This window comes from Copidosoma floridanum, unplaced genomic scaffold (genome assembly GCF_036245765.1).
Source record: "Copidosoma floridanum isolate Cflo_tuat_1 unplaced genomic scaffold, Cflo_Japanese_pri ptg000027l, whole genome shotgun sequence".
NCBI lineage: Eukaryota > Metazoa > Arthropoda > Insecta > Hymenoptera > Encyrtidae > Copidosoma > Copidosoma floridanum.
In genome coordinates this window covers 2,941,856-2,965,556 of record NW_028321904.1, presented here as the reverse complement: position 1 = coordinate 2,965,556, position 23,701 = coordinate 2,941,856, and the positions used below count along the sequence as shown (strand labels likewise).

The 23,701-nt window shown below is 34.7% G+C and overlaps 1 protein-coding gene across 1 annotated transcript in view; it reads left to right on the top strand.

Annotated features, from left to right (window-relative positions):
- Positions 1–15,212, top strand: part of LOC106646906 (uncharacterized) — a 211,030-nt gene extending 195,818 nt beyond the window's left edge. The window contains exon 4 of the mRNA XM_089595738.1: positions 14,903–15,212. Coding sequence (XP_089451864.1) covers positions 14,903–14,969 — 67 coding nt within the window. The 3' untranslated portion in view covers positions 14,970–15,212. The remainder of the gene's footprint in view (positions 1–14,902) is intronic.
- Positions 15,213–23,701: the final 8,489 nt, after the last annotated feature.

The following is a 23,701-nucleotide window of genomic DNA, read 5'->3' as shown; positions in this document are numbered from 1 at the left end:
GCGTGCGAGTCGGGAAGCTGCTGTGTTCTCCCAGGACGACTAGGTGTCTAGGTCAAGGACAACGGCCACTGAGAGAAGAAGAGGGTAAGATAGAGAGAGAGAGAGAGAGAGAGAGAGAGAGAAAGGGTGAAGCCGTAGGATGGACGACCCGCTCGAGGACACCAGACGACATCGGGCCAGGTTGGACTGGTGGATGTTTGACTAGGAGGTGAGACTAGAGAGAGAGAAGGTGTAGTCTAGACAATGCGAGAGAGAGAGAGAGAGAGAGAGATTTTGGGTTGACGAGACGAGGTGTACATGAGACCACGAGGTGCATGCTTGGAAGTGCTGCCATTTTTCGCACGTTTTGTTGTGTGTAAGGATAAATAGTAGAGTTGAGAGAGAGAGAGATTTGATTTGATTTGAAAGCTAATTTATTCATGCCAAGGGCATTACACCCGAATGGCAATTTTTGAAGTACAAAGATATTTTGATAATGTTATTATCGACAGTATTAAACAAAAGTTACAGAATTTTTACAGATTTTGATTTAGTTTGAACGGCGACAATTTAACATAGCAATCTATACATATATATATATTCGTTAATTTACATTTGGTCGCACTTAATTTTAGTTTCATTTACAGTATACCCTAGATTTGAAAAAGACAAGTAATAATTAATCGTAACAAAATATTTTCAGTCTTGCCATAATGACTTAGTAGAGCTTACAATCTTAAACATAAGCGTGCTTAGTAGTCAGTCCCCCTGTTTTTTTAAATAAAAACGGTAAAGAGTCGTCTTGAAGACGTTCAGCGAATCAACCTGCCTAATACTTAGTGGGATAGTATCCCACAACCGCATAAGTCTCTGCGAAAAGGCTGATGCGTATGACGATAGCGATGCAGTGGGAATCATAAATGTCGGCCGATCACGACGCGCTGAACAACGGAGCCCATCCGCAAATCGAGTGAGTAAGTCGAACAAGTACGAAGGCTCACCCGAGGCCAAGAGTTTATAGGCAAACACAGCAAGAAAGTACTCCCTTCTAAAGCTTGGCCGTAACCAACCCAGCCTTTTATAGTACTGAGAGAGTGATGCATCCCTCCTCAACCGAAAGATGTACCTAACAACAGTATTAGACAGACGATCGAGCTTGGTGGCCAGGTACCCTGAAAGACCCATGTAGACTAAGCAGACATAATCGAAGTGGGGAACAACAAGACTCACAGCAAGAGCAGCTCTAAGTCGGGATGACAGAGTGCCACCCCGATACCGGAGACGATACAACACACCATGTACCCTTGAGCATATTGCTGCAACGTGGGCATTCCATGAAAGGTCACTCGACAACGTCACCCCTAAGTTCTTAACCGAACTAACAAGTGGAATCACCTTCCCATCAGCCAGCAAAGGAGGTATGGCGTCAATGTCAATTCGCATTAAATTCTGACAAGTAGTCAGAAGCATAGCACGCAACTTTCCAAAGTGGAGCTGAAGACCAAACTCAGATGCCCAGGCTACAACCCTCCCGATATCCTCATTGAACCTGCCCACAGCTCCAGCAATCTCTGAAGGCCTGCATTGCATATACGCCTGCAAATCATCAGCAAAAAGTATGCCCGTACTATGAGACAGCACCGCCAAAATAGAATCTATAACAATTAAAAATAAAATTGGTCCCAAAGAAGAGCCCTGAGGCACACCCGACGTACATGGCAGAAAATCAGTCTGCACCCCATCCAGCCCAACAACGGCCTGCGATCGGTCAGACAAGTACGAGTGGAACCACCTAATAGCGTCCGGAGAGAAGTTCATCCTGCTCATAGCCTTTAGCAGGACCACATGGCTGATGGAATCGAATGCACGCCTGAAATCAAACAGCACCAAAATCGTGACCTTTCCGGCCTCCATCCCAACGCGAACATCCTCCGTCAACTTAAGTAGAGCTGACTGTGTGCTATGGCCCCTCCGGAAACCCGATTGCATGGGCGAAAGGAGTCTCTAACCCTCCAAGTAAGCCACCACCTGTCGCGACACAAGAACGTCCAGAACCTTCGCAAAATGCGCCATATTCGCAACAGGACGCACATCAGAAGGGCCAATGGGTTGCGCAATCTTAGAAAGCGGCACAATCACAGACCGACGCCAAGGTGCAGGATACCTGCAAGATTCAAACGAGCGATTGATAAGGCCGGTGAGGAACGGCACAATTGCGGCAAGAGAGCCACGAAAATATGAGAGGGACAGCCCATCCAAGCTTCTACCCCGTGAACGAACCATGCAATGTGCCATCGCCTGAGCCACGCCCACAAACGACACCGGAGCCAATGAGAAGCCGTCAGGCCGGGCACCGGCATCACCCAAGATACCCTCCAGCTCCCACACGGTGCATGGCAAGTGAGTACAAGACATCGCCGAGAAGTGCCGGGACAGCACCACGGGTGAAATAAAATGCAAAGGTGATCGCTGCGAGCCTCCAACTATTCCAAATCTACGGAGAATACTCCATCACTGGGATGGCTCCCGTGCACCCTCCAAGGCACGACGCAGATACTCCTCTCGCGCCTCTCTTATGTCTCGCTTCAGGGCCGACCTCAGACCCCGATACCGCAACAGACAGCCAGGATCACCTGTGCGGCGAGCAATCCTATACACACGATCACGCGCCCTACAACGCTCACGCAATTCTGCATTAAACCAGGGCGCCGGCCTACGACGCTGCCTCCTCTCCACCAACGGTGCATGAATATCCAGAGACGACCTCAATACCTCCTGGAAGTGCCAAAGTAATGTGTCCACGTCCACACCATCATCCACATCGACCCTTGCCAACCCCGACGACACCGCAGCCGAGAAATCCTCAGCCGAGAAGTGTCGAAACTCACGAATCCGTGGCAAAACCCTCACCGATGGCTCACTCAAAGCGTAATCTATGTACAAATAATTGTGACCGTTGATGTATAAAGCATCAGACGACACCACAGACCGCACCACTTCACTTGAATTTGTTACTATCACATCGATCCAAGTATCGGCCGACGGACAATGGTGCGTTGCTCCTGTAGGCGCGAGGTACATCGAATTCTCAAGAATCAACCGCCGCAGGTGGCGCGCGTAGTAATCGTCTCCCAGCATATCGGAGTTCAAGTCACCCGCTATTACAATATCTGAGAAGCGACCCGAGCTAGCCTGGATTGTGCCAAAAAGATCAGTGAGAACATCACCCTTCGGACGCCTGTACACAGACGCAAAGAGCATACGTCGCCCTCTTCCAGGCCGTAAATCCAATAACATGTACTCAGTTTCATTCAGACGCGTTATTTGCGGTGTCGCTATAATTCGAAAGGACAAATCATGTCGTATATAACAAGCTACACCTCCACCCTGCATAAACTCACGCCTCCCATTGTTCGTTCTGAGGCTCCTGTCATTCCGCACAAGAGTGTAACCAGGCAACTCGAAAAGCGATAAACAGTGGCGCGGTGTCAGCCAAGATTCTGAGATCGACAGCACGTCTATATTTTTCTGCTCGAGAAGAAGGCGCACTTTAAGAAGATGCTCTCGCAAAGAACTGGCATTTAGTTGAGCGATACGAATAAAACCACGGACCCCCACACCATCCCGACAAACATTAGATCTTGACCGTCATTTGAGAGATCTTAAATCATCTTCCGAGGCAACACAGTGGCGCTCCGACCGATCATCTCGAGAGAGAGAGAGAGAGAGAGAGGCATTGTCGAGCAGAGAGAAAGACAGAAAGAGTATAGTAGTGTGTGAGATTGGGGACGGTGTGTGAGTGTGTGCATAGTAGTGTGGGCCTAGGACGAGCAGGAGCCCCTCCTGGTCCAGGACAAGCTGGACGTGTTGGACGTGTGCTCACGGCTCGTGTAGTGAGAGGCGGAGTTGCAACACAGTCCAGAGGACGAGGTAAAGCGTTGTGTCGTGTATTATGAAGACAGAGACTGTGTATTAGTGTTTAGTATTTTAAATAAAAGAAATAGTTAAAGGTACTTGTTGTGTGTTTAATTAATAGTTCTCGACGTAAAACGGGAAAACTTCCATGCCAATCCCCCTTTTTCAGGAGAAGAAGATTGGATCATTTTTCAGGATGGAATCCAATGTTGCTTTGAAGGCAAGATCACATAAAAAATAATCATAATTGGCATCCACCTACACATGGAATTAAAAAATGCTAACGTGCCCTACACATGTAAGCCAATTATGCTTGGTGGCCAATTTTACATGGGAGCCAATGATGATTAGGCAATTATAGACCCTGTTCCTATCGGGGACCCATTATCACATTATTAATAATAAGTTAAACGAGTGTTCCAATAGCACAATAAATTATTTTTTAAGTTGTAATTTTATCTCTAATTCACTATCATAATGACAAATAATAGCATTTAAATGATGTTATATCATTAAAATAATGTATTAAAAACTTACACAACACTTTGAACTATCATCTTCATCATGCCTTGTTAAAAACCGTAAGATACTCATATTTTTGAAATGCTGTATAAAAAATAAGGAGTATTATTTGAAGTCAAAAAATTGTTTAATATATCAATAAGAGTTTCAGAAAAATAATGAAAACAAATGATACTCCTAAAAAGTATATTTATATACATTATTAAAGGGTCCATAATACAGCCATGATTATCGGCTCTGTCTCTTTTATGGAACCTTTATTTCGCCAGTATTGAGTGCACACATAACCTTCAACTCCATAACTTTGAGCTGTTGTTTTCATTCTAAAAGTAAAGAAAGAATAACAAAAAATGCCTCTGAAAAAACGCACCAAAAAGACTAAACAACAATAACAAAGTCATAAAAAATACAAAATCATTACGATAAAAAAAAGTAATAGTAATTATTACAAAGTTAGTTTTATATAAAAATTTCTTCTTAAAAACATATCTCAAAAACTGCCTAGTCATACATTTTGTTAAAAGTGTGAGAAATACTTATAAATAAATCTCAAATGTTTATTTAATTACATACAAATATTTTTTTACATTATGGACAGGGTCCATAATTGGGGGTCCACATTATGAGCCAGGTCCGTAATAGGGGGGTCCACGATAGGTTCAAAGTCCGTCGAGGGGGTCCGTAATACGGACAAAATTTTTTTTTCTTGTTTCATCATTAAAATAAAAATAACAAAACTTTTTGATAAAAAAAAAAATTTGATGTTATTTAAAAAGAATCAAACGACTTATACGTTACTATACAAGGTATAGTTCTATTAACCATTAGACACAAAATAAAGTTGAGCTCGAAATTTTTCTTAAAGGGTCCATAATTGGGACAGATACCCCTACACATGGGCGCAAAGCATTCTTGGGAGCCAACGATACATGGGTGGCAATAATGTTTGGAATCCAACATTACATAGATAATATCAATAATTGAGATCTTACTACGAGTGGAATCCAATGATGTTCGGAAGCCAACATTCTATTCTAAGAAATAGTTATCCGCATTCCACTACACATGGAATCTAATATTGCTTAGACGTCATACCCATGAGAGACAATGATGCTTTGGAGCTAACGACATATGAAAGCTGATAATTTTTAAAACCTAACTACGCATAGAAGCCAATATTTCATGAAAGCCAATTTTTGATGTAAGCCAATGATGCTTAGGAGCCAACATTACATGGGATCTAATAATAATCAAAAGCCAACATTACATAGGAAGTTATAATGATTTTAAATTAACTACAAATAAGATCTAATGATGCTAAAAAAGCAGCTACACATGAGAGCAAACGATTTTCGGAAGGCAACTTTACATAGAATCAAATGATTCATAGGAGCAAACTATACATGAGTTTCGATGATACTTGAGACCCTTCTACACGTGGGAGCTAATGATTCTAAAAAACTAACTACATATAAAAGCTAATAATTTGTGGAAGCCAACTACATATGGGAGCCAATGTTGCTTGGCAGCTAACTTTTCTTGAGACATAATGATGATTAGGATTCAACTACGAATCAAATTAAATGATGCTTAGGAACAAGCTAGACATGGAAGCCAATGATGCTTGGGATCAAACTATACCTGAGATCCAATAATAATTGGGAGCCAACATCTCATAAAAAATTATGATGATCGGGATCTAACTACACATGGAATTAAATGATACTTGGAATTTAACCACACCTAGGATCTTATAATCCTTGGGAGCTAACTAAACATAAAAGCCAATGTCTCTAAAAAGCCAACTACACATAAGAGTCAATTATGATTGGGAGCCAACATTACATCGGAGCCGATGATTCTTGGAAGCCAACTTCACATGAAACCCAATGATTTTTGTGAGCGTACTACACATCAGAGATAAAGATGTTTGGTGCCAATATTACATAGGAAATAATAATAAATAAGATTTTACTACAAATAAAGTCCAATGATGTTTTCGAGCCATATTTACTTGGGAGCCAATGATGCGTGGGAGAAGACTGCACATAAAAGCCTAACAATGCTTGGGATCTAACTACACATTTGATCCAATAACGATTGAGAGCCAACATCGAAAAAGAAGTGATGTATATTCCGATCACACCTCACATAAGATTTAATGATGCTAAGGAGCCAACTATACATGGAAGACAATAATTCTTGGAAGCTAACAACGTATAGAATCCCATAATGCATAAGAGCTTACGATACAACGAAGCTATCAATTCTGAGGAGACAACTACACGTAAGAGATAATGAATCTTAAGAGCCATTCATACATGGTAGCCAATGACTCTAAAAGCAAACTACACATGAGAGCCATTTATGCTTGCAAGCCAACATAATATGGGAGCTAATGATTTTAAGAAGCTAACTACACATGGAAGCCAATGATTATTTATATTCAACTACACGTGAAAGTTAATTATTTGTGGAAGTAAACTACAAATAGGAGCCAATGATGCTTGAAAGAAGACCTCATTTATAAAATATCAATGATTAGGATCCAACGACGAATAAGATTAAATGATGCTTAGGAGCTAACTTTACATAAAAGCCAACAATGCTTGAGATCCAACTACAAATTTTATTTAATAATGTTCGGGGACCAACATGACATAAGAATTAATGATTATTGGGATCCAACTACACATGGGATCCAATGATCTTTGAGGTTCAAGAACATACGGGATCTAATAATTCTTGGTAGCCATCTACATATGCAAGCTAATGATTATTAGGAGCCAACTACACATGACAGGATCAAGATTTACTTGATGAAATGATCAATTTGCTAATGCGGCGTCGGCACCTCTTTTCGTTTCAGGTTCAAAAGCAGTATTACAATTTTAACATACAATTCATGTTACTAATGCACACTTAAAACTAAGAGGGGAAGTTAAGGGTGACTAGTGTCATTTTTCGAAGCGTTAAGACGTTCCTCTGAACCAAATAACGATGGTCGTATTGCCCACGAAACCGTGGAAGTGGTAGGTGCGCTAATCTCGTCGTAGTTCTGATCGGTGTAGGTGTGGGGCAATTGTGCAGTGATTCACAAGGACTTGAATGGTTTAGTCACCAGGGTTGTGGATGTATAGATATGTTTCTTTTTTTTTTTTTTTTTTTATACTTTTTTTTTATTTTATATTATTTTTTTTACAAAATTTTTATATCTCTATACATTTTATATTTTCTACTCATGCTCGGATTGTCTGACCTTGCCTCGATGATCCTCTCCATATCACGATGCTTCAGGATCCTGTAGTGGTGGCAGAACTTGAACCACGCTACGGATGAGAGGTTTTGGACGGGGTAGAAGGGGGTGGTCTTCGTAGTGCAAAGGCACTTGGGTTGATAGGAGTAGTCTTAACTCTCTGGGTAGGATCACTCATTGTAGGTCTTGGGAGATTTGGGGAGGTAGTCTCAAAGAAGTTTTACGGAAATTGGACGGCTACGTCCTGGGTTGACTTTGTTGGTCGAAATTCAAGGAAGGTGATGACGACGTATCCTTGTGAGAGGCAGTCATTAATGTGCTGACCCAGGGTCGATCACCTCCACTCCTGGTTAGGAGGTGGAGAGGTCATGAGCACCCGAGACAGGTCAAAGAGCGAGAGGAGGAATAAAGAATAGCTGAGAAAAAAGAAAGTATGAAGTTTTGACGTACAGCGACATTCATTAAATGTGTAAGATTTTCTACCACTGCTTTAAATTACGACAGACAACAGGTGGAAGAAAGAGAAGTATACAATAAACTTACTTCTATGATCTAGACGATGTAATTAGGTCGTCACGCTGCTTTTTTTTTACTGTTGGCTTCTTTCTTACTTGTAATGTTCATCACAAACTAGCAGTTGCCACCTAGCGAACGGTGGATAGTACTACAAAGCGCAAAGTTTGATGTCAGAGCTGCACGCGAGATTTTTTAATTCCCACTTATTAAAAACAGTTTAATTAAAAGAAAATCAATTATTTTAACAAATAATAGTTAGTAAAACGATAGTTCAGATAGTAACAATTGGAATTTTTGAATCACGAAGAAAGAAGCATCAAACATCCCCTCAGTATTTGAATGTTATCACCTAAGTTAGATATTGAACTCTAATAAGAAATAACAGGCTAAAATGCTTTTATTGTTATTGTTTTCAGACTAAAAATGTAAAAAATATTAATTTTGAGCTTTTCCCAAATTTTTGAGATACAGATGTCTTACAATTTTTGACCAATAGCCTTATATAAATCACGAAACCAATTAATTACAGTGTTTCTAAAATTAGTACTAAATCTGTCACGTAATTTAATAAAACTTACAAACACAAAAATAATGACACCAGTGCCGATCACCAGATAACATGGAATGCTTACTATTTACTTTCTGAATTTATTAAATTAAAATCAATGACATAAGCACCCATAATCAGGTGACTTGAGGGAATAACTAGCTAGATTATTGACTAACAAGAAATTAGATCATAACACATGCGTCTATCATCAGGTAACCAACAGCACTTACTGACAACCTAATATACCGATGTAACATTGATAAATAACACAAACTCCTATTACAAGGTGACCCGAAGTAATCCCTGAACTAGTAATCTGCCACTTCATTCATTAACGAATTATTCAATAAAAACAAAGCATACTTTCAGGTAACATAGGAGGCTTACTGGCCACTTTTAAAATTATTAAAACGGAAATAATATCAAGTGGTTATCACGAGGTAACTTGTTGTGCTTACTGGCCACATGAATAAATAATATGGCTATGGAATTTATTATAATCACAAGTGTCTATCACCAACCAACTGATGATGCATACTGGTAACTATTTGATAAATATAAGACTAATCAATAACAATAGGGCCAATCAACAGCTTACCCGGGTCGCTTACTGGCTACTTCATGAGTTAATGATATAAAAATCAATGACACTCTACTGCCAGATAACCTGGGGTGCTTAGTGCCCAATTTGTACTTAGGTAAAATCAATGATAAATAACATAAGCAACTATCGCTAGGCAGTTTAGACCAAATTCTGGCCACTTTATTGACTATCATAATATCAATTAATAAATTACCCAAACACTTACCAAATGACCTGGGGTGCTTCTTGGCAACTATGTCAATCTATATAACATCGATAAATAATACGAACTTCATGAGACAGATCACATCAAGTGCTAACTAACCACTCAATTTATTAATTATTCATTAAATAATAACAGAACTATCTATTCCCAGGTGACGTAGGGCACTTACTGGTCACTTAACAAATTAATACAGCAAAAGAAGTAACACAAGTGTCTACCAATAATAGTTAAATTATTAAAGTTACATATTTCACCAAAGATCGATCTGTCAAATATTCACCATATAACGTCATAAAATCTTAAACCATCAGATGTTACTCTAATAACTTTTTTTAATGTACAAAACACTTGGAAAATCCTTCCCAAAAAAAAAGTTTTAATAAAATAAATCTATAAGCATGTATTATGTGCTAATAGTTACTAATACACAAGCTAATAAAAAATGAGCTTAACGATTATTAATTAGGAAACAAAAATTTTACACTCATTATGTATGTGAGAAGTTGTCGGCTAATAAACTCAGAAAATCTTTAAAAATACCCAACATACTTCATTTATTAAACTCTCGTTGAGATCCTACTAAATTATAATTATTATACTTTATGACAAATACTTAACTACCTTATTCTATCACAGTAACAAATGTCGTAATTTATAAATTTGAAGTAACATAAAAGAATGTTATTTTTGTAATTTTTGACTAGCGAAGTAAAAAAATAAAAAATAAAACTGACGTATTTCATTTATACAAAGTACAAGTATTGCAATTGTGGTTTTTATGATTACAAATTAAGGAATACACGTATGTCCGAAAAACTAATAAACAAAAGTCAACACTAAAAGATGTAAAATTTTAAAAGGTAATTGTTTTTTTTAGGCTTTGTATACGGCATTTAAAATAATAAAGATTGAAGGTGCCTTTCAATGCAGTCTGGACTCTCGGAGTCTTTCATACTTGCTTGAAGCCTATTTAATCAAAAGAGTGGCTTATTACGTGACAACATTGAATCTTTATTCCTTTCTTATGAGCCTTAAGCCTCTCTGGTAGACTTTCAGACTCCATATTAACGTATCCTGGTGTTGATAAAGAAGAATCAAAATTTATTTACATTTAGTCCTGTAGCTATAAAGTTAACACTTATTCAAAGCCTATTAGATTAAAAGAATGGCTTATTACGTGACCACATTTGATCTTCATCCCTTTCTTATGAGCTTTAAGCCTGTCTGGTAGACTTTCAGACTTTATATTAACGTATCCTGGTATTGATAAAGAAGTATAAAAATTTATTTACATTTAGTTCTGAAGCTTTAATGTTAACACTTATTCGAAAAAATTAAATAGATCTCGAGTATATTTTACATTGAGGCTACGCTAGATGCACCTACTTTTTCTTTCCTTCCTCTCTTCTTCTATCTCTCTTTTAGTCGTAGACTGAGCTCAAACAGTGCTGAGCCTGGAAAAATTATTCGCACCCAATTTTTTTGTGCTTTCTGGTTCAAAATATAGTAATGTACCTAAAAGTTTATCTTGCTACACAAGAATATGGTCAAGTATTGTTTAAGCAATTTTTTCACAAGCAATTTCGTCAAAGTTGTTTTTTTAAACTATAAAAAATATTATTAAATTCTGTGGCACATTTGGCACAAAAAACCAATGAAAAGGTATATACCTAAACCCAACCTTTTTCGAGTAAAAAATTTCCAAAGTTTAAAAAAATGCATTTTTTCCGGTTGTTAGAGCTCCACGGAAGTGCTAAATAAAAATATTTTTATATGTTTCAACGCACGAGCATGAGCTGTAAGCCTTCCTCTACAATCTCCAAAAAAGAAAATGTCGAAAAGTTGAATGGCAAGATTGTTTTTTGTAATAAACGTTCAGGGACTTTCAACACGCACTCCCGCGAAAGTGTATACCTATATGTGGTCACTACACGCTGAGCCAGGAAACGTATATATAGGTACACACTTACGCGGGAGTGCGTGCTGAAACGCCCTTAACGTTTATTACAAAAAACAATCTTGCCATTCAACTTTTCGACGTTTTCTTTTTTGGAGATTGTAGAGAAAGGCTTACAGTTTATGATCGTGCGTTGTAACATTTGGAAATATTTTTATTTATCACTTTCATAGAGCTCTGAAAACCGGAAAAAATGAATTTTTGAAACTAAGGGAATTTTTTACTCGAAAACAGTGGAGTTTAGGTATATACCTTTTAATTGGTTTTTTGTGCCAAATGTGCCAAAGAATCTGAGAATATTTTTTTCAGGTCGAAAAAACAACTTTGATGAAATTGTTGATAAAAAAATTGTTTAAACAATACCTGACCACATTCTTGGGTGACAAGGTGAACTTTTAGGTACATTACTATATTTTGAACAAGAAAGCATACAAAAGTTGGGTGCGAATAATTCTTCCCCGTTCATCACTGTTTGAGCCCAGTCTTTTTTATGCTCGTGTTTCCATATCGACCCTAAACACTATATTTGCTGTAACGATGAAGACGAGCAGTGCTCCAGCAAATTTTTTCCAAGATCTGAACGTGTCGTGAGTCGATTGTTGCGCCATAATGCCTACGGACTTGGTGACATAAATAATCATTGCAATTTATTGAGAGCTCATGGTACTCTGCAGTTTGGAAAAAATCTGCTAGTGTACTGATGGTCTTTACCCTTACAGCGCATATATACGTGCATACTTTCACGACTTAGGTGTAAGGAGAAACGGAGGAAGACACTGACGCAAGAACTGATTTACCTTTCTGCTCCTTCTTATACGTCGATAACTTCTTCCATATATTATACGGTGACATTCAATCATCATTTCTTATTCTTTCCTTCTGCATCTCAGTTATTTGTAGAAAGGGTGAGGTAGTTTAGTAAACAGACGCTCCAGCTGAGATGTTTTGTTCATACGTTCAGTCAACGTTCGCTCACTGAAATTCGACATTGCAGACGAGTGAACGTTAGGATCAGTATTACTGCCGTATAATATTCCTTATCAAGTAAGCATATATTCCCAATACTAAAACAATATACGCAGTAGAAGATGGAAGAATGTACAAAATTATTTTCTGTCTTTGCTACAAGAATTTAAGATTTTCGGCGATATAAGCCCGTAGGTTCCGCTATTGGCAAGCGATTTCAATCTATTTGGTGGTCAAGCCAGCTTGGGTGTATACCTAAGGCCGTAGCCAGTCTAGACACCCAATATAGAGAACCTGGTCAGTGCATATATGTGACCTGGATAATCTGATGGATTTGTTCTTAATAAAATTTAATTTGGCCACTCGGATCTTATCCCAATAGCCACTTTTGTACACCTTTTCATACAAAAATAAAAGTAAGTAAAATTCATGGTTTAAGTAAAATTTAAAGCACCCCCTTAAAAATTTTTCGTGTAAAAGCCACTACTACGTGCCATTTCATCTGAATATTGGTGGCCAGGCAGGTGGTGAAAGAAAAAATATATTAACTAACGAATAATTACAGGTGCATGCTAAGTTGTGTGTAGGACGGTCTAAATACTAACGGCCAGTGAACTAGCACCTATTTAAAGAATCAATTCTTAATGCCACATTTTGTGCTAGTTGGTGTAAAGGCTGGTGGCTTGGAACTTAGCTCCAATCTAAAATATCAATCTTTAACGCTATGTTGTATACAAGTTAGTGACAATGCTGACGACCTGGCAACGAGCTCCTATTTAAAAGATCAAGTTTCAACGATTTGTTGTATATATGTTAGTGTAAATGCCTGCAGTCGGACAACTAGCTTCTGTTTGAAAAATTAAATTTTAACGCTACGTTCTGTGCCAGTTGGCGTTAATGCTAACGGCCAGGCAACTAGTTCCTATTTTAGAAATGAGTTTTTAACGCTATGTTGTATTTCGCTTGTAAAAAATACTGATAGCCTAATGACTTTGTTAATTTAAAAGGGAAGCAGCTTTTAACGCCAAAATAACTAGCTGGTTATGTGCTGTTCGTGTATACTGATTGCCGAATAGCTAGCTTACTTTTTTTTAAATCATAAACCCTATTCCCAGCTCAGTGCTCCGTCTTAATCCATTTCTATCATGTCCCCAGACTGTTAAGCAAAATCTCAGGCATAAATATAAAATTAACAGTTATGCCATTTTTAACGTAGGAGGAAAATGTTATAAAAATTAATGAATACTTACAAAATAAATAGGACATATAAAAAGAACATGGCCTAATGGAGACAAAAAATTGGATCACTATCTTACATTCTCTACCAACACAGAAATGCCTCCCTAATAAGTTTATAGATGTCAGCAGAAAAATTGTTGATTGTTATTTTAAAACAAAACTGATATATTTTGGCGTTGATTTTTTCTTTATTTGTGTTTTTAAAATGTCTGCACTCTTTAATTTGTGTTTAAAAAAAACATTTGTTATACTTGTACTTTTTACTTAATCTATACAAATCTACATATTGGTTTCTTAACTGAAAAAGCTACGTGGAATGTTTGTTATTAAATGGTTATTTGTATTATTAGTTGTGTACGATACAAAATTTTTTTTTACTTTGATAATAAAAAATTTAATATGTAACATTTTTTTTTTGTTTATTTACTTAAACCACACAAATTTTTACATTTGTTACTTTAATAGAATAACATTTTTTGATATTTGTAATAGAGTGGTTTTTCATTCTTAAATTTTCTACGATAAAATTGTATCAAACAAAACGTGTCAGTAGCTTATGGATTTTATGGTTCGTTAGCCAACAATTTTCTAGATACATTGTTAGTGTAGTTTATTTTTATTTTAAATGAAATAATAATTAATTCGTTAATGATAAATATGTGTATAAGTAATTGTAAGCATAGAAAACATGCTTACCTTTTACTTTTATTAAAAATCTTTTTTTGGACAGAGAAATTTTATTTACACCTATCTGATGGCTTATGTTTTTACGTCATCCTGGTTTTCGTATATGACAATTACTTTTTTAGAAACGTGTCTGCCGTGAAAATAAAAGATTTTAACGTGTTCTCACTAGATTTGAACAGAATAGACATTTTTATCTCGTGGGTAAATTAAGTAGAATATGGTGCCGTCTTCATCTAACGATTGAGACTTGTTATCTAAATGGTTGTTTAACGAAGATTTTTGTATTATAAGGTCGAACAATAAGAAAAGAATAAGGGCAACAATAGCACTCATTTATTCACAGATTTTAAGTTAGCACTTTGTAAAGACGTAAGCTAACGTTTTCTAATAGTAAACTACTGTTGTACCTTATGATAACTGAAAACATGATAAATAATAACGAAAATGTGATTTTGAAATTATTATTTATGGTGAAAGAGGCAAAGTGAAATTTTTTTTATTTTCAGATCACTGCAGAAAGGAGAAAAACAGCCACGAGAAAATGGATCAAGCACGAAGCTAAGATACATTTAAGCTTTTTATTAAAGCTTACATTTATTTATTTTTGATACAAGGCCAACGATTCTTAAATCTTATTTGTGGTTTATTGAAAAAAAAGTGAATATGTTATATGTCAGATTATACAGTTTTTGAGCTTTTCTCCTACTACGAAGGATCAAACTTAAAATTATATAAATAAAAAGACTGGGCTGAACGATTGGGCCATCTTCCATAACTTGCATTATCAAGTTCTAGTTACACAGAACACACAAATACTGTTTGATGCTATTAAAACTAATTCATACTTTATACGTTAAACTCAATACATAAAATGTAGTTTTTTCATAAATGGCTTAAATATCTTGGGTTACAAAAAATTGTGATAATTAATGAAAATAGTTATAAAAAAATTGGCTTATCAGAAAGGATAATTTAACCTAAAATAGTAGTTAGTAGTTCAATTAAAACAAAACTTTATTCAATGAATGTTTGTATTTATAGTAAGAAATAAAATTTAAAGTCAAATATTATATAGTTTGAAGCTAGTCAAATTTTTGACTAGTAAAAAATGCAAAGTTTAATCTTCCTACAAAACTGTTAAAATATATTTGTTCAATGTTGTTAAAACTAGACATAAAAGTTGAAAAACATGTAAGTAAATAAAGGCTGATAAAAATGTAATGTCTCTTAACAAGTAAACAAAAGATAACTTAACACAACATTCATCACAATTCTGTCATGAGCACTCTGTTTAAAATTTTTCGCAGCTCAATTCATGGTCGCTACTTGCAATTTGTCTATAGCCCAAGTAAATCAATTTATAAAAAGTGAGTGATCAAAAACTTAAGTAATGGACACCTTTCTTATTTTTTTGGGATAACAAGAAAAGTAAATACCTAACTTGGTGGAAAGAAAGTAGCATAAAAAATAATGCACTTAAAAAAAATATCCTATTTTTCTCCAATAATACGTAAAAGTAAGAACCAAAGTAACTAAACTGCATGTATTCAAAAGTTTTCATTAACGTAAAGCCTATGTAAAGTAGCAAGCATGTGACTTTATACAACTACCATACATAGCAGTTGAGAAAACAAACTTCGTGTGCTGCACAGTCAAATCAGCTGGCAGTCAAAAATGAAATGCGTGCGGTGCCCTATTATTTTTTCTCTTGCACGTCACTCTGCTTTGTATATAGAAATGCTGTTCTCACGTGCAGCATTACACCAAGTTCGACTACATCTCTTCGTGTATCAAAACAACAAAACAACACAAAACTGCTTTTCGTTATAAAATATGGCATGCTAAATCCACACGCTCTACTTTGTAGCGAGTTACAGGTGCACAAAGAAAAAATATTATATTATGGTTAACAGTGTGTAAAAAAATATTAAATTTAAATAGCTCAAGAATCAAGTAGGTTTTATTTGGTTTCAGAAAAATTATTCCTGAACAGTTGTAATACATCTTAAAAAAGTTAGACGTAATGATGTCTGATAACAATTAAGGTCACTTACAATTTTCTTATACAAGGAAAAAAATGTGAAGAAAAGCAGAAACGGAAATGTAATCATTTAAGAAGAATCAGTAACTAGAAAGGAAAAACTTGCATGATGGCAAAAAACAAATAAATCATTATAGGTACAGATTTACACAATAATCAGGAACTACTTCAACAGTAAAATCTAACTAATCACTTATGGAAACTCTGTACATATTTACATATAAATGACGTATTCAAAGCAGAGATTAAAAAAGAGATAGCTGACTGCAATGCTACGGCGCAAGTTCACTTTTGGCTACTGTTTCGAGCGCCCTGTCGCGGCCAAGTGGTTAAACCAGGCGCACATATTTTTTTTTATTTGAGAAGCGTGGAGGGGATATACCAAGTGTTTGCCTACGGATTTGCGCAGAAATAGGCATGTAGGCATATACTTTGGAGACGCGTGAAAGGGGTATGCTGAATATGTGCCTACGGACTATGAAGAGAGGAGTGGAGCATGGAAATGCTGACTACAGCTGTGTAACTAAATACCTTTGTATATCATAGCGAAAGAAAGAGACGAGTCTTTCTCACTATACTTACTTTTTAAATAAGGTCTTAGAAAGTGAGGGTAAACAGAAAAAAAAAAGATTTTACATCTTATATTTGCAAAATAAAGAACCTATTTTAATTAACGATTCTCTATAACATATAAAAATTTAAGAGAGGCTAGCCATATTATTTTTCAAAAATTAAATCATCCAAATAAACGCTTACGCAATTGAAAGCTCAGACTTTCAAGGCATTTATTTGTAAGTTATTCTTGTACTTTGGATTTTTGTATAGTACTGCGTATCGAAGTACTTTGAAAAAATATTAAGCATGAAATATTTTTTGAGTTTGATGGTATGGCTATAAGCACCTTAAATATAAATAATTATTTTTACTTATTATAATCGCTATGAACTGTAGGCCAAGCTCTGAAGGGTATCAATGAACATATGTGACTTCGGGTTGTATGAGATACGAAGTTTGAATAGTTAAGGTGGCTAGAGCTTATGCCTTCGATGACATATTTTGGCAATTTGGGGTTGAATTCCGACTGCTGTCAGTTTTTTTCTTTTTTATTATAATTCAGTATTCTGTTTTAATTCCTCATTGTTACTTTTGTATTTATTTGTATTAATTTATAAATATTTTCAACACTTTTTTTTGGGCACGTTAAAAAAAATTCATTTTTTATTCTGTGTCACGTACGTAGAATCCTACTCAACGACTAACAGTTAAATAATTTATTACGTTAAAAGTTATAGCTGGCAAGGCTATTTCATAACTTTAAATGTAATAATTTGAATGATAGTAACATTGATAACTAAGTAAATACTTGGTAGATCATATAAATCTCTATATACGTATTCGTATGCTTGCATGTGTGTGATATCAGACTTTTCGACCAATGTCAATGATTCAGGACTCAGAAGGAGTATTTTTTCATATTGTTACGATGGCTTGGGAAGCACAATGTCATAGCTTTTTAAGGTCGTCATACCTCTTGACGATTTATTGATTTTTTTAAGCAGATTGTTGTATTATTCTGGTACAAAAAATATTCTTATACCTATTTTAGTTTTACTTAGGAAAAATTAAGACAATAATATTTTTGTAAATCTCTCCATACGTTGTACAGTTTTATTTTTAACTATAAAACAATTTCTTTCTTTCGATTCATGCATTCAAGATTAGTATTTGAATAAGAGTGATGGAACACTTCCCTAATTTGTAATTTTAATTAAATTTTTAACAAAATCTTATTTTATACAGTATGAAAAAATCACATTCTCTATTTCTGCACACTCCATAACAGTTTTTTTTATAGAATAATTTTACTTTAATGTGATAAATATTATGATTTTATTCACAGGTCTTACACATCTGAGCTTGTAATTTAAACATGTACATTTTAATACTTACTGTAGCTAAAAAAAAAAAAGTATTTTGAACTTTTTTTAAATATCTTATACGATTCTTTTATTACAAAAAACTTTAGATTGCAATAAATGACTAAAACTTATAATGTGCTACTCAACATAATTTAAGATTGTTAGAAAAGTTTCTACCTGCAGAGCGTATATATTATTTAACGATTTGAAAAATAGTTAGACTAAATAAAAAAGTTAAGCCACATCCTAAATTATGGATAAAAAGTGGGCCTTACTTTAAATAAACGAATTTGTAGTGCAAAATCTTTAAAAATCCACTCAGTTCTCTGAGACTCTAAAAAGCTATCGTTAAATGTTGCAGTATTTCTCGTGAAGGTAGAAATTTATTTAACAATATTAAATTATGTTGAGTAGCAAATAAAAAGTTTAAGTTATTTATTGTAATCTAAAGTTTTTGTAATCTAACAATCGTATAAGATATTTAAGAACAAACTAAACTACATTCATTTTTTTTAGCTACAGTAAGTATTAAAATGTACATGTATAAATTCCAAGCTCAAATGTGTAAAACCTGTCAATGAAATCATGATATTTATCATATTAAAGTAAGAATATTTTATAAAATAACCTGTTATGAATTGTGCGAAAATAGAGTATGTGGTTTTTTCGTACTGTATAAAATAAGATTTTGTTAAAAATTTAATTAAAATTACAAATTAGGGAAGTGTTCTATCAATCTTATTAAAATACTAATTTTAAATGCATAAATCAAAAGAAAAAAACTGTTTTATTGTTAAAAATAAAACTGTATAACGTAGGGAGAGATTTAAAAAAATGTTATTGCTTAAATTTTTCCTAAGTAAAACTAAAATAGGTATTTGAATATTTTTTGTACCTAAACAATACAACAATCTGCTTAAAAAAATCAATAAATCGTCAAGAGGTATGACCACCTTAAAAAGCTATGACGATTGTGTTTCCCAAGCCATCGTAACAATATGAAAAAGTACTCCTTCTGAGTCCTGCATCATTGACATTGGTCGAAAAGTCTGAGATCACACACATGCAAGCATATGAATACGCACATAGAGATTTATATGATCTACCAAGTATTTACTTAGTTATCAATGTTACTATCATTCAAATTATTGCATTTAAAATTATGAGTTAGCCTTGCCAGCTATAACTTTTAACGTAATAAATTATTTAACTGTTAGTCGTTGCGTAGGATTCTACGTACGTGACACAGAATAAAAAATGAATTTTTTTTAACGTGCCCAAAAAAAAAGTGTTGAAAATATTTATAAATTAATACAAATAAATACAAAAGTAACAATGAGGAATTGAAACAGAATACTGAATTATAATAAAAAAGAAAAAAACTGACAGCAGTCGGAATTCAACCCCAAATTGCCAAAATATGTCATCGAAGGCATAAGCTCTAGCCACCTTAACTATTCAAACTTCGTAACTTATACAACCCGAAGTCACATATGTTCATTGATACCCTCCGGAGCTTGGCCTACAGTTTATAGCGATTATAATAAGTAAAAATAATGATTTATTTTTAAGGTGCTTATAGCCATACTATCAAACTCAAAAAATATTTTATGCTTAATATTTTTTCAATGTACTTCGATACGCAGTACTATACAAAAATCCAAAGTACAAGAATAACTAACAAGTAAATGCCTTGAAAGTATGAGCTTTCAATTTTGTAAGCATTTATTTGTATGATTTAATTTTCAAAAAATAGTATGGCTAGCCTCTCTTGAACTTTTATATGTTGTAGAGAATCGTAAATTAAAATAGGTTTTTTATTTTACAAATATTAGATGTAAAATTTTTTTTTCTCTATTTCCCCTTAAGTTCTAAGACCTCATTTAAAAAGTAAGTATAGCGAGAAAGACTCGTCGATTTCTTTCGCTATGATAACCGCAGGTATAGCTATATAGCTGTTTTCGGCATTTCCACGCACCCCTCCTCTCTCCGTAGTCCATAGGCGCATATTCAGTATATCCGTTCCACGCGTCTCCAAAGTATGTGCCTACATGCCCATTTCCGCGCCAATTCGTAGGCACACATTCGGTATATCCCCTCCACGCTTCTCAAATAAAAAAAAAATATGTGCGCCTGGTTGGACCGCTTGGCCGCGACAAGGCGCTCGAAACAGTGGCCAAAAGTGATCTCGCGCCGTACCGTTGCAGTCAGCAATCCCTCTACTAATCTCTGTTCAAGGGTTCAAGGGTTCAACTTTTAATTTATGAAGGTTAGTTGGATCTTGAATTTTTTTTTCCATATAATGACGTTATGACTAAAAGACAGAAGTGCCTCGAGCTAATCTTACAGTCACTTCAAAAAACTTCTTAAGTCATAAATCATAAGTTGAACGCTTCCGAAGCTTATTTTCTTACAGTATAACTTGAAAATATCAGTTTAAGTTAGTATTTATTCATTTAAATCTCTCTTGTTTTTAATATATTGTGGATAAACAGTTTTTAAAAGTAATGTTCTAGTAAAGCTAATAAAAATGTATGGTTGTCAGAATTAATGTAATTTAGGTTTAAGCTTATCAACTTACAAATTTGTAACGTTACCAACCGGATAAAATAAAAAAAAATTTCAGATAAAATAAAGTTTGTTAATTTTAGTTTTTTCCCTAAGAATTTTGGCAAAAGCACACTGTTAAAAAGACTTTGGTATATATGTGACAAGTATAATAATTACCCAGGAGAATGACACAGCTCTTTATTTGAGCTTGATTCAGAAGGCTTTATTTATCACACGTACGATAAAATACATTGGATGTGTATGGATAAAGTACCCTTTAATAGGTAAAGCAGAAAAATTTTTCCAAAAAAAACTATAGGTACGGAAATACTGAATACCTTGCTGCAGATAGTGTTAAACACGAGTTACTGCTTTTAATGTTTATTGTACCATTCTTGGCATCAGAATAGATGACAGCGGGGGGCTTACGTAGGCAGATAAACAGTAAAAGCAGTGTTTAAAAAAAAAGTTCGTGAGGGATAAAAACAATTTATTAAATAAATTTTGTTTGTTAATTAGAATATTAAATTTTAAAGCTATTGTTATGTTTTTTCTTTTATGTACGCATGTAAAAATTTAAAATTGCTTACCAAAATACACGGTAGTTCTTTTTGTGATGTTTTTCTCATCATACTGGTAAAAAATTTTCCCTTTATTAACGTACTGAACAGTCTTATAAATTTTTTTTTGTACAGACTTACGGCATTTTTTCAATTAAATAAAAATAACTCTTAAAAGTTACTGGCGGTTGGAGTTTTGACTGAGTGGGTAGTTTTTTTGAATATATATCATGTATACATCAAGAAAGTATACATGCATATATATACACGTGTGTGCGTGTGCAGGTGCACGCGTGTGTGTGTGTGTGCATATATGAGAAAGAGGGAAGATTAAAAAACACAAAGTAAATTTTTTCTAACTTGTAAAACTTTTCATATTTATTAATTTTAAAAAGTAACAAACACTTTTTTAATGATTTGCGTAATGCAAAGACAGTGCTGCGCTTCTTATGGTCTGAATTAAATTTATTAAATAATTCTTCCAAATCAAGCTAATCAGTAATTTCATAATACACGTGCAAAAGAGCTATCGAACTGAGTCGATCCTGTAGCATTGTAGTTTTTAAGTAACTTTTAAGGGTATTCAGAACATCATTTGAAATTTTTACTTTACTGACTTCCCTGTAACAAGAAATTTTTGTTTGTAACTAATTATATAATTATTTAAACCCAAAATGATGAGAAGAGCCCCCAAGCTCGTACTTCGAAAAATCAATTAAGCCTGAATTCAATATAATTTGTTGCGAATGAAGAAAGAAAAGTTACATTTCAAATTGTATATACTGGCATACTCTTTTATGATCACGAAATGTAACTTTTCTCTCTTAGTTCGCAACAAATTGTATTGAATTTAGGCTTGATTGATTCTTCAAAGTACCAGCTTGGGGCTCTTCACATCATTTTGGGTGCAAATAGTTATATAAGTAGTTATTAACAACAATTTCTCATCACAGGTAAGTCGGTAAGGTAGAAATTTTAGATGATATACTGGATGCCCTTAAGGCGACGTAAAAAAGAAAAACGTCGCTCATTAGAACATGAAGATCTTGGTATTGTAATTAGTAAGCGAATGAAGTTCTTAGTTTAGAGATCGGCAACTTGTGTCGAATAAAAATATTATTTTCAAGATAAAATACCGTCTCAGATAGAGTATTTTTTGTTGAGAAAAATCCAATGAAATACTCTTTTGCAGATAAGTCTTTGGAACCGATTCTGAGGCGAACAGAAACTTGCTCAGTTCGCTAAACTTACTCAAAGCTTCAGTACAATAAATGTGGAAAGAATTTAGGTGATTTAATTTTTAAAAAATAGTATGGCTAGCCTCTCTTAAACTTTTATATGTTATAGAGAATCGTAAATTAAAATAGGTTTTTTATTTTACAAATATAAGATGTAAAATTTTTTTTTTCTCTATTTCCCCTTAAGTTCTAAGACCTCATTAAAAAAGTAAGTATAGCGAGAAAGACTCGTCGATTTCTTTCGCTATGATATACGCAGGTATATAGCTATATAGCTGTTGTTAGCATTTCCATGCACCCCTCCTCTCTCCATAGTCCGTAGGCACATATTTAGTATATCCGTTCCACGCATCTCCAAAGTATGTGCCTACATGCCCATTTCCGCGAAAGAATTTGTTTTATGAGTCTTTATTCAATTAGCTCCATGCTTCCAGTTGGAAAATCCACCATAAACCCAGGCCTGCTTTGATTTCAGTTTATGTGAGTCAAAAGCGCTGATTAGATTTCGCTTATATGCATCTGTACAGATAGAACAAATACCTCAACTATTTTGGTTTAGTCTATGCCACGGATGATTTTTGGCACAGCTGTAAAAAATTGTAGGCTCCGAATAAATATTTACAGTCAAGGCTGGAAAAAAAATCATACAAATAACAGATATTGTGTATATATTTTGATCAGCTGTATGAATAAGCCTTGTCATATGCGCACCCGTGGTATACAATCTAATAATAGAAATAAAGCTTATAAAATCATTGTTTACATACACACATAAATATAGGTAGAGTACCTCTGGCAAACTGTTTTGGTTTTTCAACAGACTTACGCTACATATAAATACACACATGAATACCTATATACATAAAATCTCGTGAGATTACCGTGGCTTTTAAAGTTCAAACTCCTGTAATTATTTAACTGTAATAAAGTGCACTCATGATTTTCCATATTAACTGGCTTGACTGATTTATCAACGGCTCCAGTGAACGTAGAAACC